Below are 13,411 nucleotides of genomic sequence, written 5' to 3' on the forward strand. Positions count from 1 at the left end.
CTCTTCCCACTTCCAAGGCCACAGGGAGCACCCTCACCGTGATCTCACGGGCAGGGAAGGTAGGGTCTGAAGCTCCCAGAGGAATCAGCCTGTGAAGTTTAGTTCCTCAACCTCAGGTCAGTTTTTAGCCAGAAGACGCGTTCAGGTTCTGGGTCGCCAAGGCCCAGGCACGCCTGGCTACCAAAACCTTGGGCGCAAGCAGTGGGTGCCCCCTCCGCTTGTACCAAACCAGATCACACACCTTTATTATCCTCAAAATGTAACAAACGGGGTAAGAAATCCCTCCCTCCCCACCCCTCCCCGCAGTCCAAGGGAAGCGTTTAAAAAGCCCCGCAGTCAGGCCACGAGTTCGCGGGTGAGGCCCGGAACGCCGGACGCCCCTCTATACGGCTGTAGTCCTCCCGAACAAGGGGATGGAGACCGGCAGGCGCCAAGCTCCGTGCTCCAGCGGCTCGCGGCTGCTGAGTTCCGAGTCGGTCCAGCTGGGGAAGACCCGGCGGCCACGGTCCGCCTGCAGACAGAGTGCAGGGCAGGGGGCCGCAGGCCGCGGAGCGCTGGGCAGGTGCAGCGCTGACGTGTAGCCCCGGTCCAGGAAGAGCGGCTTGTAACTGGGCGGCGGCTGCTCCTGTTTCTCCGAGCTGTCGCGGCGGCTCAGAAAGGGTGTGACGATCTTGCGGTAGAGGCCGCGCGTGTCCGTGAGCACCTCACTGTAGGGCGGCGGCGGCTCGGCCATCAGCACCGCCTCTTCATAGCACGGTGGCTTGGACATGTCCGATTCCGCTGCGGAGTGGGAAATGTTCCGAGGGTGAGGCCACCCGTCCCTGGCCTCCGGCCAGCTGCCAACCCCAGGCCCAGCCCGCTACCTCCTAGGTTCTCTGGGAGGCTGTCCCATGGAAGGCTCGCCTGTTAGTAGTGATCCCGCCCACCTCTCAGTGGCCCTCGTTGCCCACGGCAGAGGTCTGGGCTTACCTTGACGCGGATAACTCCAAGGCCGCGGCGGCACTGAGAGGTGCGGGGGCGGCGGATGAGGAAGCGCGTGGTGGTGTGCGTGCGGGTGTGCGTGTGGCTGCGCCGGCCCGTGGTGCAGCAGCGGGTGGACGTGCACGTGCTGATGCGCGTGCGCCGGCGCCTCGAGGCGGCCGCGCTGCGGTGGTGGTGGCGGCGCTAGGCCTGGGGGGCTTCCGGCCAGGCTGCCCTCGAGCTCGAGGGGCTCCAGCTCGAGGGCGCGGAGGTTCTGCTCACGTAGTCGTTCCTCCTGGCGCCGTTTGAGGCGGCGGCGCAGGAAGCTGCAGAAGCAGCAGAGTAGGACGATGAGACCCCAGATGAGCCAGAAACCGGCGAAGCACGTGAGGAACGTGTAGGTGCCCTGGGACATAACCATGGCGGCGGCGGGGCGGCGGGTCCTCGGCTGCTTCACTGGACACTGGGTTCCTCTACGTGGCCCCGGGCCCGCGCCACGCTCCCAGGCGCCGCCAGCGTCACTCGGGGACCTGCGGCCGGGGGCTGCTCGCGGCGGGGCTCAAGTCGTGCGCGCGCCGGCGGGGGGCAAAAGCAGCGGCGCCCGCTCCTTCCCATGGCGCCGGTGGGAGCGCGGGTGGGCCTCACCCGGGGCCGCGCGGGACCTGTAGAACAGACACAGGGCGCGGTGAAGGCGCGTTGCAGCCCCGACGACTTCCCTGACTGCGCCCGTGCCCTGCGCAGTTCTGGGGAAGCCTCCTCTGCGGGAACCCCCGCACTCCCCCCCGGGGCGGTGACGTCACCATGGGGATGACGTCATACCTCGAGGTTTCCCCGCTAGGGCTTTCCCGGATCTGAGACCCGGCCGCCGCCGCAGCTGAGCCGAGGGGACTCCAGGCAGGCCAGCAGAGGGCGCGCGAAGGCCAGTCTCGGCCTCTGTACTCAAGGGAGGTTCGCTACCCCACGGGGTACCCCAGCTCGGAAAGGGTTTCAGAGGCCCGTGGACAGACCCTCAGGGCACTGAAGAGGAGTTTCTGCGCGGTTGCTTTGCGGCGGGGAAAGGGTGGCCCACCTCCTATAGCCCCACAAGCAGCCCACCGACGCCCAGCTTTAGCCCTAGGCATCCGCGGCTCTAGGCCTTGTACCCGCTCCTACCCATGGCCGCGCAAAGCATGGAACATCTAGGTCCGCACTGCGGGCCTCCTGGTCGTCGCCGCTCTTGTAGAAGAGGCTCAGGAGGGGTCGTTCCGGCTGTTACTGCGTGCCACTGGCCTGCTTTTGTCTGCACGTCCGGGCGTGGGCTGTTCCCTTTTTTCCTTTCCTCTAGGCGCCTCCGCCTGTCAGATCCCAGCTCTGTTTCCCCAGCCTCCTACCAATTCGCAGCCTCATTGGCCCTACCCTCCTAGCACCAGTAGGCCTTATCAATTCCTTTACGTTTCTGCAGAGGGTAGGAAAAGTAGCTCGTTTGCACGTGTATCACCTGGCCCATGGGCGCCTCTAGTTCTGCCTCCTTCTTCCTCTCTACAGCCAGGGTTTAGAGAGGAACCTTGCATCCTGAGGTATGTAGGATGGAGCCCTGACTGTGGAGTGACGGGTAGCAGGTGATTGTTCACCACCCCCGCAGAACAGAAGGGTGCCCTTCTTGAATGCCTTATACCCAGGGTTTTCACATATAACCCTTTAGGGTAACTGCGGTTATTCCTATTTTGCAGACGGAGGGGATGGGGAGGTGGCAATTAGCTGTGTAGAGGGCAGATGGCAGTGCCTTAATTTGAACCCAAGCCTGGCCACAAAACCCTAGCCAGGGGTGGGAGAGTGCTGCTGCTTGAGCTACTTTGTGGGCCCCTCTTCCAGGAGCCCCATGGACAGCCCCCCATCCTCAACATATCCAAGGCACACACACACACATTTAGCTCTGGGGGCCGTGGTGGCCCTGAGCTCCAAGCAGGAGGTCCACATCAAGCTGTCTCAGACTGTTCTGGCAGCAAGCTGGGGGGAAGCCAGGCCACGGGCCACCCCACACTTCTCCCAGATGGATCCTGTCTGATTCTCTGGCTGCCTTATGCCATGTGCCACTTGGTCCCCGTGCCAGTCCCTTTCTCCTGGGCCTGTGTTCCAGAACAGACAATGGCAAGAACAATAGCTCCACCCGCCCCCTCCACAACCCTGCCATGAGGCTGCCATGGCGACGCAGCCCAGATAAAAACACGATGCTGCCAGTCACTGGGAGTTAATTAAATCTGTTGTTCTCCTTTTCCTGAGCCCACAGGAATTTTCAGGAATGCTCTGAGGAAGCTGGCACTAACTAGGGGGCCCCTTGGCCTGCAGAGCAGGAATAGCTCCAGATCAGAAAAGGTACTTCTGGGACTGGAGGTGAAGAAGTTTAGCTGAATTAGAAATAGAAATACCTGCCAAGGACTGTCTACTGCATGTCAAGCCTTGTTCTAGGCCCTTTCCATTTGGAATCTCACATGATATGTAATACCTCCTTCTCAGTGGGGGCCCATTTGATAGATGAGGAAACAGGGCCAGAGAAATGATTTGCCCCAGGTCACACAGCTGATAAGGGGAGGAGTAAGGATTTAGCCGAGTCTGAATCGAGAGTCAGTCAAAATACTTTCCATTACAAGACTACTGAGACATAAATGAAGAGCCCAGTGCATGTGAGCACTTGGCACATGAAGACTTGGCAGCCATGGGGATACTGAGCTGACTGGCCAGCTTGTAGCCAAAACATACCTTTCTGTTCCTTCGCACCAAAGCCCTGGGGCTTCTGGCCACCATGCCTCAGCTCAAGAGTAGGAAAACGCTATAGAGTGGAGAAATGGGATGGCAGCTCCAAGGTTAACAAGGAACAAATAACAGAGACTCTGCCCTGAGGGGCCCAGCTCAGCTGACTGGGCATTAAGGTGGACAGAGGCAGGCCACAACCAAGACTCTCTGGGTGCCAATGTGGCCCCTCAGCAAGGAGGCAGGAATCACTGCCATATTTTATGGATTAGGCCGCTCTCTGTCATGCTGGCGCCAGTGCCCAGTTTGAGTGGGCATGGGTTTGATGCTAAACACTCCCTCTTAGGCTACTACTTCACTCAGTGGTACTCTGGCAGGCCCAGAGGGCATGGGTCCTGCCAGAGGCCTCCCTCCGGCCTGTGTCTGGCCCACAGGGAGTTGCTTAGTACATTTCATCTAATCCACAGTAGGTGCTCAACACATAAATGTCAAGAGACCTTTCCAGATGCTCTTCCTGACAGACCAGGCTTCTCCCATCTTCCTCAAAGAGCTGTCCCTTTACCCCTTCGTACTTCTGTGCAGGCTCCTGCCTGTGTCTGGGGAGCCCTTCAGTGCAGATCCTGCCTGCCACCTCTTACTCACAGTCACGCACCCTCTCCATCCCCTCCAGACTCTCCAGAGCAAATACCGCATTTGTCCAACTCCAGCTGTGTGCTAGGGGTTGTGCCTACCCCCTTAAGTCTGCCATTTTATGATTTGTTTCTTCTTTCTCCTTTCTTACCTTCTTGCAGGTTATTTGAACTTTTTTTTTTTTTTAGGATTCCATCTTGATTTATTTACAGTGTTTGTGAGTGTACTGTTTTGTATGTTTTCTTAGGCCACGCACTCACTGGGGTACAGCAGGGGGACACAAACAAGACCCCAGGGGGTGAATTTCTTAACCTCTGTAATGCCAGTTTCCCCATCAGTGACCATGGTGAAAACTGAGCTAGTCCATGCAAAGGGTTTGGAGATGCCCAACACACATTAGTGCTGATGATGGCAGCTTCGGAGCTGGGGATGCAGAGATGTGCATGTCCTTTAGGTGCTCCCTGCCTGAGGGCTGGATGTCACAAATCATTCTCAGTCATCCTACAAACTAGGTTAGCATTCCTCCCATTTGACAGATGAGAGCACTTGGCTCAAAGAAATCAAATGATACCCAAGGTCACACAGATTTCTTATTCTGGTGCCTGGTGCACTGCTGTGGGCATCTACCACATTGCTCCTCTGCATGAAGAACCCCAGTAATCTTAGACCCTTAAAATCTACTAGATCTTTTATCTCAGTAAAGGGCCCACCATTTGCTCCAGCCACTAAATCCTGTTTTTACCCTCAGTGCACTGTGCCTTCATCTGTCTACTTCCTTTGGTCCCCCTGCCACTACCTTCGCCAGGCCCCCATCATCTCTCACCTGGGCCCCTGTCACCATGCTTGCCACCGCCCTCTGTACTTCCATGCTATGCTCCTGTTCAGCCTACCCACTTTCCACATTGTTGTTTCCCCCAGGCCCTTTCCTGCCTGAATCTTCTGGCAACTCCCACCCCTTCAGGAAGCAGCCTAGCTCTTTAAGACAGCGTAGATGCGTGCCTCTTAAACTTGAATCAGCGTCAGAGCTATGGGGAGGGCTTGTTAAAACAGAGTGCTGGGCTCTGCTCCCAATGTTTGCTTCAGTAGGTCTGGGGTTGGACCCGAGAGTTTGCATTTCTAACAAATTCCCAGCAGATGCTGATGATGTGGTCCAGAGAGCACACTTGGAGAACTGACCTAGATCATGGCCTCTGGGATGAACTCCTGCCAAGGCATCTTCAGCCTCACCTCTCAGTGCCCTTCCCTCTGCAACCAGCCTGTGTTTCCATCCTGCACTGCTAAGTCGTGCCTTCTTTCCCCGAAGCTCTTGCCCCCACACTTACTACTCAGCTTCATGGCCTCACTGTCACTTTGCTGGACAAGTCAGCTCCAGGTGGCCTTACTCCCCAGGGTTGGAGAAATCCAGGGATGTCAAAGTGTGCTGCGGTTGCCTGTGTGCGACTCCAGAGGTTGCATCTGTCTTGTCATCTGGCACACAGATGGCACCTCCAAAACCACTTGGTAGGAGTGACTGGAGATGCCTAGTTCCCTGTTTGGTCTTATAGCCACAGGACAGGAAACACTTCAAGAATGGATCTGGGGGCACCTGGATGACTCAGTCGGTTGAGTGTCTGACCCCCGATTTCGGTTGAGGTCATGACCTCACCATCATGAGATCAAGCCCCATGTCAGGCTCTACCCTGGGCATGGAGCCTGCTCCAGCTCCTCTCTCTCCCTTTCCCTCTGTCCCCACCCCCCACCAAATAAATAAATAAATAAATAAATAAATAAATAAATAAATAAATAAATAAAATCTTAAAAAAAAAGAGCTGGGTCTGCATCCAATTCACTCCTGGGAAATGTCAGCCATTCACCAAAAAGTCAGTGAGAGAGAAGCCATCACCCAGCTCTCGACCTTCGCAGGGTGGTTTACAAGTGAGATGAGGACCCATCATCCATGTGAATAAAAGAAAATGGAGGCATATGCGAGGGGCTCTGGAATGGACAGAGGGAATCCCAGATGGCAGGGTTTTTGGGTCATAAGTACTCAGAGCCACCAGTCAAGCGAAGGGACAAAGACTCAGACCAGGGGACAGCAGTGGGAGAATGTGGTGTGTAGAGTGAGGATGGCTAACCTGTCCTGCATATCCAGCACATGCCAGTCCCATTGCTGGCCTCTTCACATTCATTATCTCACACCCAGGAGGTGGCTGCTGCCATCCTCATTCTACAGACAAGGAGTTGGGCCAGCTCAGGCCCACATAGCCAGGGGGTTGTGAAGTCCAGGTGACTGGAAGGCCCACTGTCCTGGCAGGAAGGCAGGCACTGGTAACAATTTTACACTCCTCCCACACCAAGACAGATGAACTGAGGCCACAGAGAGGATTGCCGCCATAGTCAGCCAGGCATAGAGCTTACCAGAGCCTCATTTCCAGTTAGGCCAAGGTACTACAGGTACTAGAGGTGCTACAGGTAGCACCTCTGTGACCCAACCCTGGCACTGGGCCAGGAACCCAGGGCTTGGAAACTGTGAACAGGACAACAGACCGGGGTCACAGAGAGCTGTGGGCAGAGGGGCCCTGCGTGGCTCAGTGTCTACTGTACTCACATCTCTCCCTCCAAGGGAGTTGGCCACACCTCGGGAGCTGGGGTGGGGGGGAGGGGGGAGATGAAGATGCCCTCTTCAGAGAGTCAGCCTGGCATAACACACAGAGCACTAAAGAGAGAGCTAGGGTTCAAATTAGGCTGTGTGGCTCCATCCCAGCTGTTCCCATGTCTGAGCTGGAGTTTCTTTGCCTGTAAGACAGGGATGATGAGACCTGCCTAGGATTGCCAACGGTGGAGCAAAACTGATGAGGGAAGTGAAAACACTTCAAGACTGGTGTACACAGCTGCATGTGACAAACCAAAAGCCAACACTTCGCAGCCTCAAGAGGCTCAAATATGGAAACCAGCCCATGGCACTATATCTACACAAACCTGGAAGTGGTCCAGCAGAAACTACCATCGCTTTACCATGGACCAGAAGTCATGGCCTCGTGACTCTCAGGCTGGACACAGTTCATGGGCATGTTTTGTTGGCCCACAATCAATTCTTAAAAATATCCTGATTAGTTGCCAAATTTAAAACCCAGGAGATTTTACATAAAAGTCTGGATTCTTGGTTCATCTTAAAAATTATCTGGTCATTCCAAGTCCACATTCTCACATGGTGACATAAACTGCAGCTGGGCAGCTCCCCGGCCCACCTCACTCATTCCATTGCTCCTTGGGCCCTAGAGGCCCAAGGGTTTCCACCAGCTGAACTATAAATGAGCACCCACAGTAGCCAGCAGTACATGGATGGGCCCATCTCTGCTGAATTCTACCACAGCTAGGGCTGCAAGCTGATCAGGCCACAGAGCCCAAAAACCAAGAATTTGGGCATTGGGGGGTTCTCAGGTAACTGAGGTAGCCCTCACTCCTTAGTTTCACCCAGAGAGAGAAAATGGAGGAAGGGAGCCAGCCCAGCAGCAGCACAGTCCTATAGAACATCTGGGTGAGCAAGAATCTGGCTGATTTTGGTGGAAGAAGGAAAAGTGTACTAAGGCTTGAAAGACGTAGGGAATTTCCTCACTGGAAGAATATGAAAGGAAGTTAAGAATGCTCCTCTAGAAGGCCCTACATTTCTTTTCCGCAATAGATGGTGTGTGGCAGGCAGAGAGCTGCTGTGCCAGGAGAGAAACCTTCACTGAAAACTGAGTTCCACCACTTACTGGTTGTGTGACCTTGGGGAGATCACGTTACCTCCCTGAACCTTGGAGTCTTCATCTTTAAAATGGGGATCATAAACTTACCTGCACAATTGTAAAGGTTAGGAGATAATGAATGCAGAACACTCAACACACAGCAGGAACAGAATGAAAGGAGCCTGTGAATAATTCCAAGGGCACTCTTGCCTGCAGCATCAAGACTCAGGACTGAGTTCGGGCACCACCCGTCTAAGGACATCTTATGCCAAGGCCTCAAATGCCTGGGGTAACGGTCACCTCTGGTGCCCCAGGACACTTCCCTGGATGGGAAAGGAAACCCAATGGTGGTTGTGGTCACTGGGCTGTTGAGTCCAAGGTCTGTGATTGGAGGCTGGCATCTGCTGAGTCAGGTCTGGGAGAGCTGGCAGGAGGACCATTTCTCTCCCCAGCACCCTGCCGCTGTCGGCTGGGGGAGGTTGGGAGAGGAGCCAGAGGTCATTTCCTCTGACTCAGAGGCCATTCTCCTCCCAGAGGAGCTCCCCTGGAGGACAGCGCATCTCCATGTGGCGCTGGCCTGCCTGCTGGCCAACCTGCATGCCACCCAGCACAGTCTGGGCTTTGTGCTCAGACAAGAAAGGGACACTTGTGATCCAGACAATGGGCTGGGGCGCTCCCATTTGGCCTGAGCTTCAGCTTCCCTGGGTCAGCAATGTCCTTTTCCTCTGCTTCTACCCACTCTGCTCCCACCACTCCCTGGAGAATGGTGGCTTGGAACGTGGAGCAGAAACCCATCACCGGCCCTAGCCGCGGTTTGGCATATGCCCTGGCCATGAGGAGGAGGGACGTAAGCTTCTTTCTTCTCCCCTGGTAAGGAACATCGCCTCTGTGGCACCCGACTCGGGTCAGACCATTTTGCTGGCGAGTGGTGGTAGTGGTGGTGGGGGTGTCGGAACACAGACGCCGGACGGACGCAGCCATCAAGCCTCCTCCTCCCGCGGCAGGCCCAGGGGCTGGGCCGCCCCCACATTTGCAGCCACCCCAAGAGCCCTGCTGCGACGACTGCAGCCACGTGGGAGCTAGCTCGTGCCCACGGGGCCGCTCACCCCCCCACCCCCATCTTCGAGGAGCTGTGGAGGCAGGCACACCCAGACGGGTGAAGTTATTACCCCCACCGCTCGAGGGCGAGTCCCTGCACCCCCACTCCCCCTGCGCCCCTGGGCTGCGGCCCCGCGTGGGTTGGGGGAGGGGCGGGAGGGGGCGTCGCCGCCCCGCAGCCGCGTTGCCTGGGAGCGCAACCCCGTTGCTGTGGCAACCGTTTCCAAGCGAACCGGTGGCGGCTCGCGCCCGGCTTTGGCTCCCTCGCTCACTGGCGCCCTCCCTCTCCCTCCCTCCCTTCCTCCCTCCGGAGTAGGCTGGGGGAGGGGCTGGCCGGGGCGGGGGTCCGAGGCCGCGACCCGGGGCCAAAGCTCGGAGCTGCCCGCGGGGAGGGGCTCAGCCCGGGACCATCTTCTGCCCGCGCTCCGGGCCCGCCCGGCCCGCCGCCGCCGCCGCGGTACTCACGGGCCCAGACATCCTCCTCGAGCTCGTCCTCCTGGCTCGGGGCGAGTGGTGCCGGCCCCGCGGACAGAGCCCCCGGCCTGGGGGAGGCGGCGACGGCGGCCCCGGGTAGCTGACTGTGGCAGCGAAGGCGGCTGCGAGCGCTGGGCTCGAGCCTCGGGGCGCGCACGGGCGCGTACACGGCGCGTACCAGCCCGGCGTGCGCGCGCGCGCGGCAGCCGGCAGGGGGCCCCCACCCCCAGCCTTTCGCCAGCGAGGAGGCTGTCCTGGGAGCCGAAGGCGGAGGACCTGGCACCCACCTGCCGCGCGGAGACTCACACGCGGGGCGCTGGGTTCACCCTGCACAGGGAAAGCACGCGCCACTCCGCACCGCTCCTGGCAACAGGCTGTCCGGAACGGGCGCACGCAGGCAGACCGGGTGTACACAATCGGCCGAGCACACAGGATGCTCAGTCAAGCAGCTGACACACACATACAGCTCAACCCGGAAAGCACACACAAGTCCAGGCACCGGCCACATCCTGAAATGCACAGCACACATGTAGTGGGCAAGAGTTGGAGCAGGCAGGTTACCCCAATGTTGTTCCAGCTCACCAAGGCATGGCCCCTCCCAACTCATGGCCCCTCCCAGTGTGTCTTCAGTGAGCATACATCACCACTTCTACTAAGAAGTGGTACGGGGAGGAGACCCAGTGCTGGATCCATAGCCTTGGGCTTCATGGACCCTGCTCATACCCAGGGTACAGAGGTGAGCCCTAGTGAGAGTCACCTCAGTGTGCGGCACCACACTGACAGCATAGAGCCTGCTTGGAATTCTCTCCCCTTCTCTCTGCCCCTCCCCTGCGCGCGCGCTCTCTCTCTCTCTCAAAAACAATTAAACTTAAAAAAAACAAAAAACAAAACCCTCCACCACCATACCAGCTGGGACATTTTGGTTTGCAAGTGACAGAATCCCAAAACAAACAGGCTTGGACGCAGAAGTGTTTGACTCATGTAACTGAGAAATCCAGAGGTAGATTTTAGCTACGATCACAATTGGTTCCAGGTGTCCCAACAATGGTATCAGACATGTATCTATTCTCTCCACTCTTTCTTCCGTTTGCATCATTCTTGAAAATTCCCATGTGGTGGCAAGGATGACCTCCCTGCCCCAGCTCTAGGTTTATATCCTGCCACCCAACCCCAGAGAAGAGAACCTCAATTCTTTCCCAATAATTCTAGTCAGCCCCCCAAAAGACTCTTTTTGGATTCATTTTGGCTTAGTATCCTTCAGTGAACCAATCCAGTTGGAGGGATATGTATTCAGCCACCCAGTATCCATTTCCTTTTCTTTGGTTACAAGGCACCCTATTTCATCGGGGCGGGGGGGACTCATTGCACCTCCTGGGTGCCATCATACTGGGCTTGTGAACCCAAGTGCCCTGCTCCCCCAGTGAACAGTGGGCAGATTTCCAGCTGGGCCATTTGGGCTCCTTGGGTTTGCAGTCAGGCTCAGTGATGCAGACACAAACATGGCTGTAGCCATCTTGCTTCTGGGGGTCATATCCTGATGAGAATGGGGACTGTGACTGAGACCCTGGAGGTGCCCCAGTTCTGGTTCTTCCTATCACATCCCTCCATAACCTTTTTAACACTCTTAGTTGGAGAACAGTTCTGTCGCTTGCAACCAAAGATCTCTAACAGCTGGGTCCCACACTCTAGGTGTATGTGTACACAGGGGGTGTAAACCCAGCCCCATCTAAACCACATGGACTGAGACAGGAGGCTCCCCAAAGTAAACATGGGGTGCCTTTGTACATGCTAGGTGGACACCCTGACAAAACCAGTTAAAATCTTTCGGGGATTCCCTTGCCTTCTAGATGAGGCATCTTTTACATGGCTTTCAAAGCCCAGTGTAGTGCTGACTTTGGCTCCAGTTGCTCCCCTTTCACTTATCACACACTCATCACTCACCCCACTGCACCCACCCCAAGCCATGCTAAACCACTAGAGGCCCTAGACCATCCATCTGGCTCCTCCACCCAGGTATATCTGGCTCTGAATCCTGGAGGGTACTAACTCTGACATTTTTGTGGCCAAAGGGGCGTTGACCCCCACCTCCTCAGCAGTCCCAGCCCCACCAGGTCTAGAATCATCCCTGCCACAGTGCTGATCACACTAGGTCTTACCTGTTCCCATTTCTATCTCCCTACCAGAGAGAGCTCCAAACTGGCGGGGGCCTTGTCTACATCTGGGTCGCCAATTCCCACCATAGAGCTGGGTGGTTAGGTGACCTTAAGAAAGGCTTGTTGGGAAGTGAATTCTGGGAGTTTTCACTGCTAAGGAACTCACTGTGGCAAGAGCTTTGATGAGGTGAACTGTAGCCAACGAGTTCCCTGGGTGCGTACCAGGGAAGGGGGATTGTGGGAGGTCCCTGGTGGGAGGTTGTGACCTACCTACAGGCAGAGTGCTCCAGGGACCTACTGGTCCACCTGGCACCCACTCACCCTTGCACACCTGCTCAGGGTGGGCTTTGTCTTCTGCACAGACACTGAACTGCCCTCCCACCAAAACAGAGCAAATGTACCTTAGGCCCCAACCTTACACTTATGGGTAGGATCCAGCTTCATTTTCAGCTGGCTTCCTCACCATTCTGCAGCAGCCATTAACCAGCTGGAAGACCTTGGGCAAGGCCCTCTCCAGTTTCCCTCAAGAAGCAGCAGCACTCATCCCACCTACTACCAAGAGCTGAGCCACCACCAGAGGCCCCTTCTGCTTAATCAGTGCTTAGAGCCTTCTGGCTGCCCTGGAGATAGCTATTAGCCTGGCACCCAGCACCCACTCTCCTAGGAGGCAAGAGTCCTGCCAGTGACCCAGGGGCTCAAAGAGGGGACTGGCCGCTTTTATGGATTCTCATAGCTGCCCTATGAGGTAATGGGTATCACACCCATCTTTCTAGACAAGAGAAGGGCCTATGCAAAGCTAGCTTGAAAAGCGGCCTGATGAGACTTGAACCCAGAACTGTCCAACTGCAAAGCTCATGTGGCCCCTGTGGCACTAGTACCTAGCCTAGAACAAACCCTTACTGTGGTTACAGAACATCCTTGGGGGGCTGGGGGCATTGCGTATGGACTATGGTGCAGCAACAGGTTTATGAAGTCTGGGACAGACTTGTCAACAGACTCTCATCCCTGTCTTTGCATAGATGGGATGCTATGGAATGTTGCCCCAATCCCTCTGTGCCCAGGTGAGTAAGTCTCCTTTAAGGCCTGGCTCAAATATTTTCAGAGAACCCTCCCTGATGCCCTCATGGCTGATCCCTACTGACCTCTGCCACAGCCTAACTCCCAGCATCACCACTGTCTCACCTCTACCCAGCCACATTTCCTGCTCCCAGGGCAGAGAGATGGCTCTAACATACCAGCCCTAGGCCGAGCACGCAACAGGTGTCCAGGTAAGACAGTGGGTAGATGTTTCTAACAGCAGCTTCCGCCTTGCTCCCCAGGCTGCTCCAAGCCCACAACTGGTGGCCAGACCACCTTGGCCTTGGAAGGGACCCTACCAACTGAGCCTGCCTCTCTAGTACAGGTAGTGCCAGACTCACACCCTAGTGGGAACCCAAGGCTTCTTCCCTCAGGCTTCATCCCATCTAGGAAATTGAGAACCCACTGGGTATGCCCAAAGGCCACCAAGGCCTGGCTGCCTGGAGAGGCTACTCCAAGATCAGCTGGGGGTGGGGGGAGTGTGAGGGGGAGGGTTCAGGGCCTTGTTGGAAGGGCAGCCCCCACCAGGCCCACCTCTGATCCCTTCCCACTTCCAGCAGGGCAAGGGAAGCAGGAAGACCCCTG

At 56.6% G+C, this 13,411-nt stretch overlaps 1 protein-coding gene across 1 annotated transcript; it reads right to left on the reverse strand.

Annotated features, from left to right (window-relative positions):
- Positions 1-221: 221 nt before the first annotated feature.
- On the reverse strand, positions 222-13,305 carry PRR7 (proline rich 7, synaptic). The gene is made up of 3 exons (XM_023259115.2): positions 9,588-13,305; positions 970-1,622; positions 222-780 (listed from the first exon to the last, which is right to left on the reverse strand). Exons 2-3 carry the CDS (start codon positions 1,379-1,381, stop codon positions 383-385), a joined length of 810 nt encoding a protein of 269 aa, XP_023114883.1. The 5' UTR covers positions 1,382-1,622; positions 9,588-13,305; the 3' UTR covers positions 222-382.
- Between the last annotated feature and the right edge of the window lie 106 nt (positions 13,306-13,411).

The sequence above is a fragment of the Felis catus genome, chromosome A1, assembly GCF_018350175.1.
Source record: "Felis catus isolate Fca126 chromosome A1, F.catus_Fca126_mat1.0, whole genome shotgun sequence".
Lineage (NCBI taxonomy): Eukaryota > Metazoa > Chordata > Mammalia > Carnivora > Felidae > Felis > Felis catus.